We start from the raw sequence: 16,255 nt of genomic DNA, 5'->3' as shown, positions 1-16,255 counted from the left end.
GAGACCTCTGGTTTTTATGGCAATGCACCGATGACCCCCGATCATGTGACGGGGGTCAGGGGTGCGAGCACTTCCGGCCACGCGCCCGGGAGCGCTAGTTAAATGCCGCTGTCAGCGTTTGACGGCGGCATTTAACTAGTTAATGGGCACGGGCGGATCGCGATTCCGCTCGCGCTCATTGCGCGCACATGTCAGCTGTACAAAACAGCTGACATGTCGCGGCTTTGAGGTGGGCTCACCGCCGGAGCCCACCTCAAAGCGGGGGATCTGCCAGCTGACGTACTATTCCGTCAGCTGGCAGAAAGGGGTTAATGGTTTAAAGAGTACCTATCACCAAAGACAAAGCATTGTTGACAAGAAATCCAGCTTAGAATGTTCACCTCCTCCCCAACATCTTATAGTTTATTTTTCACGTGCTTCGCCAATTCTTTGGAATGCACTACCTAGGTTAATACGATTAATCCCCAATCCCCACAGTTTTAACCGTGCCCTAAAAACGCATTTGTTCGGACTGGCCTACTGCCTCAACGCATTAACCTAACTATCCCTGTGTGGCCCATTAAAAAAAATTAAACCATAATCAGGTTCCTCGCATCATGTTCTCATACACTTTATGCAGTTAATTAGCCCTCTGTGTCTGTACTGCTACATACTTAGGCTACGTTCACATTTGCGTTGTGTGCCGCTGCGTCGGCGACGCAACGCACAACGCAAACAAAAACGCAACAAAACGCACGCTAAAACGCTGCGTTTTGCGACGCATGCGTCCTTTTTCGCCGAAAGTTGGACGCAAAAAAAATGCAACTTGTTGCGTTCTCTGCGCCCAACGCTTGCGGCCAAAAAAACGCATGCGTCGCAAAACGCAGCACAACGCATGTCCATGCGCCCCCATGTTAAATATAGGGGCGCATGACGCATGCGGCGACCGACGCTGCAGCGCCGAACGCTAATGTGAACGTAGACTTAGGCAGTGAACTGGTTCATGCAGCCTTACATGAACACCCGAGCCTTACACTATGGCTGGTCCGAACAACGAAAGCAATTGTTACCATCCACCTCTCGTGTCTCCACGTTTTTCCTCATAGATTGTAAGCTTGCGAGCAGGGCCCTCATTCCTTTTGGTATCTATTTTGAACTGTGATTTTTGTTATTCTGTAATGTCTATTGTCTGTACAAGTCCCCTCTATAATTTGTAAAGCGCTGCGGAATATGTTGGCGCTATATAAATAAAATCATTATTATTATTATTGTTATTAAGACAATCAGTCTGTCCAAAGGATTTCCCAAACCAAATCCCCTTCTAACATCTACGTAGCTATCTTTTTAGTGGTTCTTTACGTTACACACATTGACAATTGCTAAATCAAAGTGTTAATAAGCACATATCTTTCTTTGCCCCTTGCACTTTAACAACAAATGTCAGATAATTGGTTATAAAATGCAATGGAAGGTGTTATTTTCTGGGTATAAAATATACCGTACTTAACTATACTCTAAATGGAAAGAAATACAAGCTTAATATAATCCATTATATGGCAAATTATAGCAATATTTCTTTTTATCTTTTGTAAGTGATAAAAAAGATCAGATAAATATTAGCAAATTAGTGCAACTCAGACTTTAAAGGCTGATTTTTAAATTAGGCTTTTTAAAGGGAACAGTGGTCTTGTTGCATCCACGTGGTATTATCAGAAATGTGCACACTCAAAAATCAATATCCATAACTCCTTTACTTGCGGATTCATTTAAGATAAGGCCCCAAGGTCTGCAAGAAGGTTGACCTTCACTAGTGCGTTGAAAATCACTTGTCAGTGTTCAGTTATCTCACATACTTGTAGACATGGCTCTTCTTCCTTTTGGAAGCCAAGCTTCCTGAATATGAGAAGTCCATTTCTTGCATCCGGGCTTTACAAAACAAGATGCCAAATTTAATGTTTTTTATGTGCTGCAATAGTACTTTCACTTTTGCATTGCTTGTTGCTGCTTTATTTTTTCATTTTTTCGTACATCAACATTAAAAGATCTAAAAATTTCTTGGAAAAAAAGAATGAATGAAATGCTGAAACCTCATTCACATGCTGCTAATTTTTTCTTGTGAGCTTGAACTCGTGTAGCATGTAGCTTTTTCCTGCCAACATTCTGCTTTTGTTGGAGCGGAAAAATCTGCTACAAGTACTCAACATGTGCACATACCCTAAAGTGTCCACCAACGTCTTTAGAGGTTTATATCACACAAGGGCTCTGGTACCTAAAGGGTTCCTACAGCTCCATAGCTATGTAACATGGTGTGGGCCGGTAGCCGTGCTTCAGACACTCTTTTGAGACTCGCCGCCACGTTCTATGAAAGTGGAGGTCCTGGCTGGGTGTGTGGACTTGTCATGTGAGGGCATTTTACCCGTCCAGGTCACATGTAAGCGATCCTGCTGGTTTGCCAGGACCAGATGTTTTGCAGATCAATGAGGGATACCACTGTTCAAAAATGAACTCTTTACTAAACGGCAACTTGGTAAGGGTTATATGCAAAGGATAGCTGGTACAAAGTCTTATTAACAATTTATTTGCAACTTGAAGCATTTTCCACACAGTATCCTTCCTTTATAGTGTACTCTAGAAATCTCTATGTCAGCTGTTTCTCCCTACTTCGTCACAACCCAGCTTTAATGCTCCAGTCCTGATCAACAAGTCTTCTTTACTTGTTCAGCGGTTCCTCGTCCTATTTCTTCCACTACTTGCACCCTGGAACGTCCGCTCATGACCCCTCACTAGTCCCCATACGCAGTCCTGTTTAGGCCCATTACCTCTCAGCATTATAAGCCCAAGGTCTTGTGACTAGGCGTCCTCTCCAAGGATTTGCCTCTGGAAGGCCACTCTGTCTCTCTTAGTAACTTATCTTATGGATCTCACTATCCCTCCCATTCAGTCTCCTCTCATTTAGCATCATCCTCGTAAGTGGCACTGCTCACTCAGCACTCCTGACGCCATCTGCCTTCCTAGCAGGAAGCAGTCACTTTTCCCTTAGAGTAGCTCTACCCACTGTAGGCTAGTCCTAACTACTAGCCCTAAACGTATCCTATAGTCAACTATCTACTCAGAACACTATTCACACTATACAGGCAAACACTACAGGGTGGGCCATTTATATGGATACACCTAAATAAAATGGGAATGGTTGGTGATATCAACTTCCTGTTTGTGGCACATTAGTATATGAGAGGGGGGAAACTTTTCAAGATGGGTTGTGACCATGGCAGCCATTTTGAAGTCGGTCATTTTGGATCCAACTTTATTTTTTCCAATGGGAAGAGGGTCATGTGATACATCAAACTTATTGAGAATTTCACAAGAAAAACAATGGTGTTCTTGGTTTTAATGTAACTTTATTCTTTCATGAGTTATGAGTTCAAAGTGCCCATTGTGTTGGATTGTCAATACAACCCTCTTGTCCCACTCTTGACACACTGATAGCAACACCACAGAAGAAATGCTAGCATAGGCTTCCAGTATCCGCTGTTTCAGATGCTGCACTTCTCGTCTCTTGTCACGTTAAAACCAAGCACACCATTGTTTTTCTTGTGAAATTCTCATAAGTTTGGTGTCACATGACCCTATTCCCATTGAAAAAAATAAAGTTGGACCCAAAATGGCTGACTTCAAAATGGCCGACATGGTAACTGCCCATCTTGAAAAGTTTTCCCCCTCCCATATACTAATGTGCCACAAACAGGAAGTTGATATCACCAACCATTCCCATTTTATTTAGGTGTATCCATATAAATAGCCCACCCTGTACAATACAATTCACATGACATGATATTTACATTACGCTAATACAATTTGCGAAACTGCAAATGTGGGCTGTCTGGGAAGTGAACACTTCTCTATGGTAGTGGAGTTGAATAGAAGCTAATGTTGATTTACAGACTGTTCTTCCGACAACTAATGCCCATGCTGTGGTGTAAGTAAAATCATTTTAATATACTGTGCCAACCCTGATAACAGGACTGTGTGGCTCATTATATGCTTTTGGGCTGTGGAAAAGCTGTTATAATTTGATTTTCTTCTGCTTGAGAAAGCTTTTTATTTGGAGTGCAATGAAACAATAAACCTTACCTTGTATTGCACCAAGACCTGTGCTAAGTGAGTGCCTACTGCTGATTGTAAATCCCTACAATTGATATTTTGGATGCGGGCAGAAGTTGCAACGCGTATAGGAGTTTACAGTTTAAAGGCTGAATGTCTTTGGTGAAGGTAGCTACAACATTGCAAACACAGTCTGAAGGCAAGGAGGAGCTTGTTAAGCAACTGGACCAGGTCAATATGCAGCAGCACATCCAATAGGAAACCAATAAACTCCTGATGCAGCAATGGCAGCAGAAGCAAGCCCAGCAAGTAGCCAACAAACTTTTGATCCAGCAGTTGCATGAGCAGCAGATGGCTCTCTTGGCAGAAACTGTCCGGGTCAGGGAGACCAGCCAAAGTTCACTTACATAGATGCCTTATCAGTACAGGAAGCTTTGCAGAAAATGACTCTGGAGGACAACATTAAGACTTTCCTGATTGTCTTTAAGAGGGTGGCAGACAGAATTTCTGATGCCCTACAGGCCCATCACCATCTATAGACAGACTATATTATGACAGTCCATTGCCTAAATGCCATTCCAAGACTATAGACTTTCATAATACGTACCATAATTCTGCGCTAATGGTGCATCGTATCACATTGTGTATGACTCATAAAACCTTTATTTTTTATTGCTTGGTATAAAATAGTCTAACTGCACAGATCGAATACCTGTTTACCTCCCCTGATCATTATCGGTATACGATGGTTCCCATGTGCAAGATCCTGAAAGTTTTTATTGCTAATTGAAGTAGTTTCTCAATTTTAGAAATTACAACAATCAACTTGCGGAATGACAAGAAACATTTTCTGATAATCCCAGAGCTCCGCACTCTATAAAATGACGTTCACTATTGTTTGCTCTAGCTAATGAATTCCCAATAGGCATATTCTGTTCCATCATCATAATGCTGTGGATGAGTTCGGCGACATTGGAAAGCTATACATATCAGTAAGCTCACCAATTCTTGGCTTTATCATGCTTGTAAAACAATTAGGACCCATCAGTAAGCGAAAGTCGAAATGAGAGGAGGGTTTTCAGAGTGTTAAGAAGGACAATTTTTGCTCAGATTTTTCCATTGGATGAGCAATTTAAAAGTAATTGAATCTTTCAAGTGAAGCCAATTACATTGCTAAATTGCATGCCTATATTTATTTATATAAAGGCTAACAGTATGGTGTTTCCATTCCCAGAGTTTCTTTTTAATAGTTTTCCTAGTAGAAATCATTAACTAAATGCTGCCAAGAACAGGAACCACAACATATATTTATCTCAGCTTGACCCGACTAGATAAAGTATCCTTTGCATTGATAGTAACATGGAAGCTATCTCTTTTTCTTCCACTTGATAGAAGCCTTCTGTCACTGTTTGGTCAAGGCATACTAATGATACTTGTGTGTGCTCCTTATTAACCCATTACTACTACCAATGAGTGGGATTCATCATTGCACCGCAATGTATTAATGCTTCGACTTGGTTTTTCCATGGGTGAAAAACAGCCTTGTGAAGGAATAAGCCTTTGGTAGCAAACAATATATTCTATATATACATTCTGTCTGTGAATTTATGTCAGGTGTTGGAACTACTCAGCAGTGTTTTTTTCTCTAACAAGCAATAGCACAATTTTATATATAGTGTGTGCCCTGTAGTGACTGCAATGGATTAACACTTTTTCTAGATCATTATCATGTTCCAGTTAAGGGTACTGTCACACAGTACCATTTTGATCGCTACGACGGCACGATCCGTGACGTCGCAGCGATCGTATGATTATCGCTCCAGCGTCGTAGACTGCGGTCACACGTTGCAATCACGGCGCTGGAGCGATGCCGAAGTCCCCGGTAACCAGGGTAAACATCGGGTAACTAAGCGCAGGGCCGCGCTTAGTAACCCGATGTTTACCGTGGTTACCAGCGTAAACGTAAAAAAAACAAACAGTACATACTTACATTCCGGTGTCTGTCCCCGGCGTTCTCCTTCTCTCCACTGTGTAAAAGCGCCATAGCCGGCAAGCACAGCGGTGACGTCAGACGTCACCGCTGTGCTCGCTTTCCGGCTGGCAGACGCTCACACAGTGGAGAGAAGCTGAGACGCTGGAGGACAGACACCGGAATGTGAGTATGTACTGTTTGTTTTTTTTTACGTTTACGCTTGTAACCAGGGTAAACATCGGGTTACTAAGCGCGGCCCTGCGCTTAGTTACCCGATGTTTACCCTGGTTACAAGCGAACACATCGCTGGATCGCTGTCACACACAACGATCCAGCGATGTCAGCGGGTGATCAAGCGACGAAAGAAAGTTCCACACGATCTGCTACGACGTACGATTCTCAGCAGGATCCCTGATCGCTGCTGCGTGTCAGACACTGCGATATCGTAACGATATCGCTAGAACGTCACGAATCGTACCGTCGTAGCGATCAAAATGGTACTGTGTGACAGTACCCTTAGTAAAACTTCTACCTTTAGTAAACCTGGCATTCTCTGTCCATGAAACCAAATCTACTAGCCAGCAAAACCAGGTACAGGGATAAGGACAGCTTGCAGATACAGTATCTAATGCTATTTTCTCCTGTGGTGGCTCTGTAAGGAAATTGATAATGGGTTAATGTGCACACTACAGTTGCCCCAATTGGACAACCCATTTTAATTCCTTTAAAGAGAACCTGTCAGCAAGATTTAGTCCTATAAACAAAAGGCATGGCTATAATGGCGCAGTGATGCTCATTAACATGATACCTGATGTAAAGGGATCTGCTCAATGGCTGATGAATACTCAACGTGAGAAGTTTTCATAAGATGACGTCTTCTGTGTGCTTTGGGGCAGGACGAGGGGACAGAGTCCTCTAGTCCTTCGCCCAATCCACCAGCCTCCTCTGCTTCTTGTACAGGTCACGGATTATTCGGTGACCTGCCTTCTTTTTACAATTCCGCACCACCATCATTGTGTGGGTGACGCCTGTGAGTCTGCGGCCTGCGTGCAGGACTTCAATAAAATAGCGCCGGAGGCAGCACATGTGCAGATTGAGATTTCGGCTCAGTGAATTTTTCCAGACAATAATGGTGGAGCGGACTTTTAAAAAGGAGGCAGGTCACCGAACAATCAGAGAACTGCACAAGAAGCAGCGGAGGCTGGTGGTGGTGGGGGGGGGGGCAGATAACCAGAATAAGACCCTGCACCCATGTCTTGCCTCGAAGCACACAGAAGATGTCATCTTATGAAAACTTCACAAGGTAAGTATTCATCAGCCACTGAGCGGACCCTTTCACATCAGGTATCATATTAATCAGCATCACAGCACCGTTATGGCCATGCCTTTAGTTTATAGGGCTAAATCCTGCTGACAGGTTCTCTTTAAGCTCTACTAGCTGCTGAAATACTCCTATTTTATACTGTTTAGTGTTCAAGGACTAGTTGTACTATGCTGTATATTTGCTTCCAAAGTGAAGCATTTCTAGTCATGAAATATTCTGAGAATGCCCTTGCATTCTCAGAATATTTCATGACTTGAAATCTGATTACAAAAATCTTCTTACTGTCTCGAATATTGATTCACATTTGATATTTTTTCCAAAGGACTGTACTAAATCCATGGGGTGGTGCCTATTTTGATGAGAATGGGGTCCAGAAGAAACACTGGACTTGGTGGGATTTCTGCCAGCACGTGCATGCTCCTCCTTTCCAACCAATCACATGTATGCTTAACTCCAACACCGAAGTTAAAGTGGTAAAACAGGATCAAATTCAGCTCTCATTCACAAAAGACAAAGAGAAAGTTACTTTCAATGTTGGGTCAAAACTTTTGGTAAGCCAGTTCTAATTTTTTTTTTCCACATGACCTGGTCCTGATAAAATATTGACTATTATTAATAATATTAGTGTAGACATTTATACTGTTATTAAATGTGTTGAAAATTAATACTAGCCTAGAAACACTGAAATATGTGTATTTTATATTCCACTTGCTATTATTATAAAGTGCAAACTTTTTGCTTAAAGGGGTATTCCAGTCAGGTAAAATTATTTAAAAAATAAAACAGTTCAAGTGAGTCTAAAAAACATGTGACCGCTGCATGTGACCTTATCTGAACAGGTTCGCTCATCAGTAGTAGGCACTCCATGCATCGACATATGGTGCCTCCATGAGGAATATACTTCTGTTATATGATAGGTGATGCTGTTTGGTGGAATACATACAGTGGGGAAAAAAAGTAGTTAGCCACCAATTGTGTAAGTTCTCCCACTTAAAAAGATGAGAGAGGACTGTAATTGACATCATAGGCAGACAACAACTATGAGAGTCAAAATGAAAAAAAAAATCCAGAAAATCACCTTGTCTGATTTGGCAAGATTTATTTTGATAATTATGATGGAAAATAAGTATTTGGTCTCCTAAAAAAATGCAAGATTTCTGACTCTCACAGACCTGTAACTTCTTCTTTAAGAGGCTCCTGTGTCCTCCACTCATTACCTGTAGTAATGGCACCTGTTTGAACTTGTTATCAGTATAAAAGACACCTGTCCACAACCTCAAACAGTCACACAAGAAACTCCACTATAGTGCAGACCAAAGAGCTGTCAAAGGACACCAGAAACAAAATTGTAGCCCTGCACCAGACTGGGAAGACTGAATCTGCGATAGGCAAGCAGCTTGGTGTGATTAAATCAACTGTGGGAGCAATAATAAGAAGATGGAAGACATAACAAGACCACTGATAATCTCCGTCGATCTGGGGCTCCATGCAAGATCTCACCCTGTGGGGTCAAAATGATCACAAGAACGGTGAGCAAAAATTCCAGAACCATACAGGGGGACCCTAGTGAATGACCTGCATAGAGCTGGGACCACCGTGACAAAGGCGTCCATCAGTAACACACTACAACGCAAGGGACTCAGATCCTGCAGTGCCAGACGTGTCCCCCCTGCTTAAGCCAGTACATGTCCAGGCCTGTCTGAAGTTTGCTAGAGAGCATTTGGATTACCCAGAAGAGCATTGGGAGAATGTCATATGGTCTGATAAAACCAAAGTAGAATGGTTTGGTAGAAACAAAACTCGTTTTGTTTGGAGGAGACAGAATGCTGAGTTGTATCCAAAGAACACCATACATACTGTGAAGCATGGGGGTGGCAACATTACGCTTTGGGGCTGTTTCTCTGCAAAGGGACCAGGACGACTGATCGACATACATGAAAGAATGAATAGGGCCATATATCGTGAGTGAGATATTAAGTGCAGAGCTCCTTCCATCAGCAAGGGCATTGAAGATGAACCGTGGATGTGTCTTTCAGCATGACAATGCTCCCAAGCATACCGCCAGGGAAACAAAGGAGTGGCTTTGTAAGAAGCATATGAAGGTCCTGGAGTGGCCTAGCCAGTCTCCAGATCTCAACCCCATAGAAAACCTTTGGAGGGAGTTGAAAGTCCGTGTTGCCCAGCAACAGGCCCAAAACATCACTGCTCTACAGGAGAGCTGCATGGAGGAATGGGTCAGCAAACCACCAACAGTGTGTGCCAATCTTGTGAAGACTTACAGAAAACGTGTGACCTCTGTCATAGCCAACAAAGGATATATAACAAAATATTGAGATTAACTTTTGTTAACGACCAAATACTTATTTTCCACCATAATTTGCAAAATAAATCTTGCTAAATCAGACAAGGTGATTTTCTGGATTTGTTTTCTCAATTTTGACTCTCATAGTTGTGGTCTACCTATTATGTCAATTACAGGCCTCTCTAATCTTTTTAAGTGGAAGAACTTGCACAATTGGTGGCTTACAAAATACTCTTTTCCCCACTGGTACACTATGGGCTCATATATCTGATTCATGTAAGTGCATAACCTCATGCATTCATACATAACATTTATTATAAATTCTGTTTTCAGGGTTGACAATCTCATTGCTTTCAGTACAATACTTTAAGCAATGATATTCAAAAGTGATTCTGGTTTATTCACCCAGTTTAATAGAAGCCCAAACTAAGATTCTAATCTTATTGTGGTGGATTATAAAACAAAGCACTATGACCAGTATACTAACTAGTAATATATTTTTTTCTGCAGCTGAAAAACCCTGCAAGAACATCCAGCATGATGTCGAGCACTGGTGAGACAGAAATCTACTGTTCTTCTAAAAAACTTGAAATCTTCCGCCTTTTAAACAAAATCCGCAGCCTAGTGAGAAATTCAGCCAGGTCTAAAGATGGAGAGGAGATGATACAAGGCTATATTTACCAGCTGCAGAAGATTTTTAAGCTCATTATTGCACTCGCCAACAAAAATGTGAATACATCAAGTCTACTCAACACCATGGAAATACAAGAAAGTGTGGCTGTTGGGAAGAAGCCTTGCCCTAATTCTGACAAAAACCCTGCCGCTAAAACGCAAAAAAAGAGCAAGCTGCCAAAGAAAAAAAACCTGCCGCATTAATGATCCAAAAGACAAATAATACATACGTATTGCTGCAAAAGATTTATTAGACATTGTTATATCCCATCACTATCACAGTAAATATATTCTGGACGGGATTCATCCTGTTGGATGATGCAGATAGTTCAGACAGGAATTCGGAATGTGATGTACAAAAATAATAAAGAACTATAGTAGATGTCTCTTCACACGAAACAATCAATATCTTATAAACAGCAGGCACCAACAGAAGAGGGCCTCTGTGCAATTTGGGCCTTTGCAGTCCAATACGTCATCTTAGGGCTCATACTCACCTGCGAGAAACTTGGATGGGTCGCGCACGTCAATACCCGGCACTCAGGAGAGGAGCGTGCAGCTGCATGTATTGCTATGTGGCTCCACACCCCGATCTCAGTGCCGGGCGTTGACGTGCGAGACTCATCCGAGTTTCTCGCAGGTGAGTATGAGCCCTTAATGCACAATTCCATCTGCCTTGGAAATAGAAGAGGACCCTCTTATCTCTTGGGCCCCTGTGCATCTGACTAGGTTGCTCCAATGGTATGTCTGCCCTTGACTTAAAGAGAATCTGCCAGTAGGATCATTTCTTCTAAGCCGTCTACAAGGGCATGTAGGTCATAGGAAGCTGAATAATATGTTATCTGCAATCTGATGTCTTATTACAGAGAAATACACATTTTATTATATATAAAAATGATCTGTTCTATGCTATGAGCCGGACACTGATCTACATGAGAATCTGCCTCATTTTAAATGAAAGCTGCATTACCAGTGCGAGACATGTAACAACTGACAGCCTGCTCATCTAATCTACAGGTCTCACACTGATAACACCCGGCTTCTCTGTCCTCCTCCTCCTGATGCCGGCCTCTGTAAGTGTGCAACAGGTAATTCTTCTGTGTGACCCGTTCATCCTGGAAGACATCTTCTGCAGACACCATCATTCCTTGGGCAGTGCATGAACATTAACGCCTTGATATAATTGTGAGAGCTAGACTATCCATCTGTGCAATTGCCACCCCTGGTAATGATGGTGCCTGTGCAGGTGTGGGACCAGGTTACAGAGACTATTTCAGGGGAGCAGGTCACAGAAGTGTGACCTGTCAATCACAGAGTAGCCGGCGCGAGGAGGAGAACAAGGCGGTTGTAGCTGGAAAGCTGTAAGTGCAGGCCAACCCCATGTGAGCTCATTTGCATAAGAATTCAATGAATTTACGATACAATGGAGATTCAAACTTAAAATATAAAGGTATGGAAGTAATCATCATTACAGTTACATTACTGTGAGGATGTTGGTTTGGGGTCTAAGAAGCTGAGGACATGTTCCTTTTAAGCCTCATAGAACACTTTTGATCAGGGACAAATTCCCTTAGCAATAAGTGGGTTCAGAAAACGGGTCTGTTTGTGGTTATCTTGAAGTTTCCTTGCTTTCACCTGATCCCTTTACAATCATCATTAACCTCTCTCCTCCTCATTCATCACTAAAAGAGGGCTGTCTATCTCTGGGGCCAATTGCTTATTAGATTTTTACCTAAATGTAGCCAACAATATTGTTTTAATTGGCTTTCCCTAGAAATTTAGCACTGTTTGCCTCCTATGGCCTTTGTGTTGCATTGTCTATTGTTGGCTGCTACACTTGTTAAAGGGACTCTGTCACCTGAATTTGGAGGGAACAATTTTCAGCCATAGGGGCGGGGTTTTCGGGTGTTTGATTCACCCTTTCCTTACCCGCTGGCTGCAATATTGGATTGAAGTTCATTCTCTGTCCTCCATAGCACACGCCTGTGTGTTTCTATTATACTTTTCCTCTTGACTAGCACCACTCCTAGTTTTTCTTACAAATGTGTGCACGTGGCCTAAATGTCCCTGCTAACCATTGGAATCCACTACACTTCAGCGGTAAATCTTACTCCCTTTTTTTTTTGTGATGTGAAAAATTGTGAGGTTCATTGCAAGATAACACTATTCAACCTTATGTGCAACCTAGCCAATGTTTCGTAGGCACAAATTTAGTATCTGTTCCAAAACCTTCACGTACAGTAGATAAAGGAGTGCCGACAACTTTTTATGCTTCTAGAGTGTTATTAATGTTATGGACTGTTTCAGTGCAGTAGTTCGGATGCTTCCAGGGAAGTCTCGGACATTCTAAATGGGCATTCTCACAGCAAGATAATCAGGAATCAGCATTGTTAAAAGCGCTCGTTTCACAATTATCTTGCCATGTGAACAGGCTGCCGACCACCCAAAGAAAGAGCAGAATAGTTGTTCATCAGGAGTAATGATCTTTTGTGTGGCTCAGTGCCTGTCATTTGCTTTGGTCTGCATGTGTAAACGTGCATTCCAAAAACTGACAATTGATAAAAGTGTACCAGTTGGTAGTCATATTGTGCCGCTGACTGATCTGTATAAATGAACCATAAGGCCGGGGTCACACGGATGTCGATTCTCTCATGTGTGAGAATCAGGCCGATTATGCAAATAACACTTGGCTAGAACTCTGTCAGAGATTGCTCTGTGCTCCGATTCTCTTCCATGGGAATCACAGCACAGGTGCGGAGGAGACAGAGAAAGTAATTTCTCCAACTCCTCTATTGCCGGCATCCACGGTAATCGAACTGCACTTGGATGATATCCGAGTGCAGTCCTATGCTTCACACACAACCATAGACTTGTGTGGGTGAGCATGATCTGATTCTCCGATGCACCCTCAGCATGCTGTGATTGTTTTCTCATGCTGAATCGGCACGAGAAAATAATCGCAGATCTGCACTACCCCATAGTATTGCATTGGGCCGAGTGCTGTCCGATAAAACTTCAGTGAGACATGATCTGTGTCCTTCCAGCGATCCTCTAGGTACAGATTTCTGACAGACATTATCTTTTTTTGACTTGAGAAACGATGCACCATATACCAAGACTGGAATTTGTCCAAATCCCAGGGAGATTCCGACACTACCATAATTTTGCTGTAGTACAGGTAACATTTCACTTACAGTAAACTGATCTGTTGATTTTTTTTAATATGAAGGCATAGAAAAAAATTAATTGATAAACTACTAATCGTTGATGGCACATGTTTTATCAAGAATCTCCCTGTAATCTCCTTCACACTTTATGAGTGCAAGGTTTTAATAAGCTTGTCTGGGCTCATTAGTAAACTACTTAATATAAATGTAAATGTAGCTCTCAGACATCTGGACAGCAAAAGTGAAATGTAATTATAGAAGAGAAATCAAAGACGGCAGCAAAGAAGGTCCCGCACAGCTGGCAATATGGTAAGTCGTAGGAGACTTTGAGGTACGTAAATGTCTGAATTTGTTATCAAGTCATAGACAAACAGTTAAAAAATGGCAAAGACCTTACAAAAATCTTTTATATCATTCTACCTTCACCACTAGAAATTCTACTCGAGAATACAATATACAGTATTTTCACTAAGCAATGAACATCTCCTAGTATAAGCACAGCGACAAGTGAAACAAGAAAACGTTACAAGATGAGCCTACATCAATACAGCTAAACTGGCCAAAAGGAATAAGGGAAGACATTCGCCATAGAAAGCACACACATGTAGCACAGTCACGTGTACGTACAGAAGAAGAAATATGGGTCAGTCGAACAATGCTATCTAAAGTGTAAGGCCACCTTTAAGAGTCATCAAAACAACTTTCAGGGAATATTAAGAACTAGATGGTGGCCCGATTCTAACACATTGGGTATTCTAGAATATGTATGACAGAACTTGCTCAGTAAACGTAGCATATGACAGCCCACATAGTATATAACACAGCCCATGTAGCATATAGCACAGCCACATAGCATATAGCACAGCCACGTAGTATATAGCACAGCCCACTTAGCATATAGCACAGCCACGTAGTATATAGCACAGCCACGTAGTATATAACACAGCCACGTAGTATATAGCACAGCCCACATAGCGTATAGCAGCCACATAGTGTATAACACAGCCCACATAGTATATAACACAGCCCACGTAGCATATAGCACAGCCACGTAGTATATAGCACTGCCCACATAGCATATAGCACAGCCCACATAGCATATAGCACAGCCACATAGTGTATAACACAGCCCACGTAGCATATAGCACAGCCACGTAGTATATAACACAGCCACGTAGTATATAACACAGCCACGTAGTATATAACACAGCCACGTAGTATATAACACAGCCCACGAAGCATATAGCACAGCCACATAGCATATATGCCTTCACACAGCGCCATAGACTGAAAAATGAAAATGTTACGGGTCTTGAAAAATGGCGACAACCAATTTTTTTTTACACCACTAAAATAATAAACTGGAGGTTTGGTTTTCCCATAATCAAAATGATGAGGAGAATGATATTTTGATGTCATTTTTACCACACAATGTACACTGTAAAAACATTTCCTAAAAACAATGTCAGAATTGTGGTGTTATTCACAATTTCAAGGCACATTAAATGTTTTTCAAGTATATTATATAGTAAAATAAATTGTATAATTCAAAAGTACAAGTGGTCCTTCAAAAAATAAGTCGAAGTGGACAGAAAAATTAAAAAGTTAGGACTCAGAGGAAAAAATGAAAATGTGGAAATTGGCCATGTTGGGAAGGGGTTTGCCTTTAGCATTGAATCATGATGCTTTACGTTTTCCTCGTTCTCACATTGGATATAATGAAAAAAAAAAGTCTTGTTTTAATTTTTTGTTGGAGGAGTGGGGTACAAAATTAGCATGGTCAACCATGCTTTACTGTATGCTCAAGAAATACAATACAGTGCAAACTAAAAAAAATGCTCTTTTAACTACATTTTGTGAACTATAGCTTGCCTATTTTATTGTATGTGCACACTGCTAAATGTGTCTGAATCTCAGGTGTGTACATCCAGCTGAATGTTTCACTTCCAAGTTATAGGAAACTTCTGACACCCATGTCCATCCACAATAAGATTACCAAGTTAAGACGCACACAACCTTAACTACCTATGTGCAGGACATCTTCCTATCTGCAACCATTTTGGTCTGATTTCTTTATACACCTTTACGACAGTGAGGGTGATCAATGAGTGGAACAGGCTGCCACAAGAGGTGGTGAGTTCTCCTTCAATGGAAGTCTTCAGAGACTGGACAGACATTTGTCTGGGATGACTTAGTGAATCCTGCATTGAGCGGGAGGTTGGGCACTATGACCCTGGGGGTCCCCTCCAACTCTAACATTCTAGAGTTTGTGCTAAGTGTGCAAACTGGGTTAAAATGTATAAATAGGTAAAGAAAAAAAAAAGTCTGGACCACAGTATTTTACATGCTCCTATGTAAAAGGAGCACAAAACACTTTATATTGCCAACTCTTTGCATATTTAAAATGTGACTCATGTTGTGAAACATATCACCTTTTCAGTGCAGTCCACAGCAATCCGATAAATATCTAGTCAGCAGTAATCCAAACAAGAAATCTCCAATAAATAGATTATTTCTTCATCAGTGAGCAGGTTCTGAAAGACGTCGGCCATAGTAACATAGTTATTAAGGTTGAAGGAAGACTTTATGTCCATCTAGTTCATCCCATAGCCTAACCTAACATGTTGATCCAGAGGAAGGCGAAAAAACCCCATGTGGCAAAGAGTAAGCTCCACATGAAACAAATTCTTTCCTGACTCCACATACGGCAATCAGACTAGTTCCCTGGATCAACACCC

General features: G+C 41.7%; 1 protein-coding gene across 4 annotated transcripts in view; it reads left to right on the top strand.

Moving 5' to 3' along the window:
• Positions 1–11,240, top strand: part of ERICH6B (glutamate rich 6B) — a 412,645-nt gene extending 401,405 nt beyond the window's left edge. For 3 of the 4 annotated variants that reach the window (XM_077297366.1, XM_077297365.1, XM_077297368.1), the window contains 2 exons: positions 7,699–7,927; positions 10,189–10,880. In XM_077297366.1, the coding sequence (XP_077153481.1) occupies positions 7,699–7,927; positions 10,189–10,554 (595 nt within the window). In that variant the 3' untranslated portion in view covers positions 10,555–10,880. Of the gene's footprint in view, positions 1–7,698; positions 7,928–10,188 lie in introns of all 4 variants that reach the window. The other variant, XM_077297367.1, reaches the window with a different exon arrangement.
• The last annotated feature ends 5,015 nt before the right edge of the window (positions 11,241–16,255 follow it).

The sequence above is a fragment of the Ranitomeya variabilis genome, chromosome 3 (assembly GCF_051348905.1).
Source record: "Ranitomeya variabilis isolate aRanVar5 chromosome 3, aRanVar5.hap1, whole genome shotgun sequence".
NCBI classification, from domain to species: Eukaryota; Metazoa; Chordata; class Amphibia; order Anura; family Dendrobatidae; genus Ranitomeya; species Ranitomeya variabilis.
This window is presented reverse-complemented; position numbering and strand designations above follow the sequence as displayed.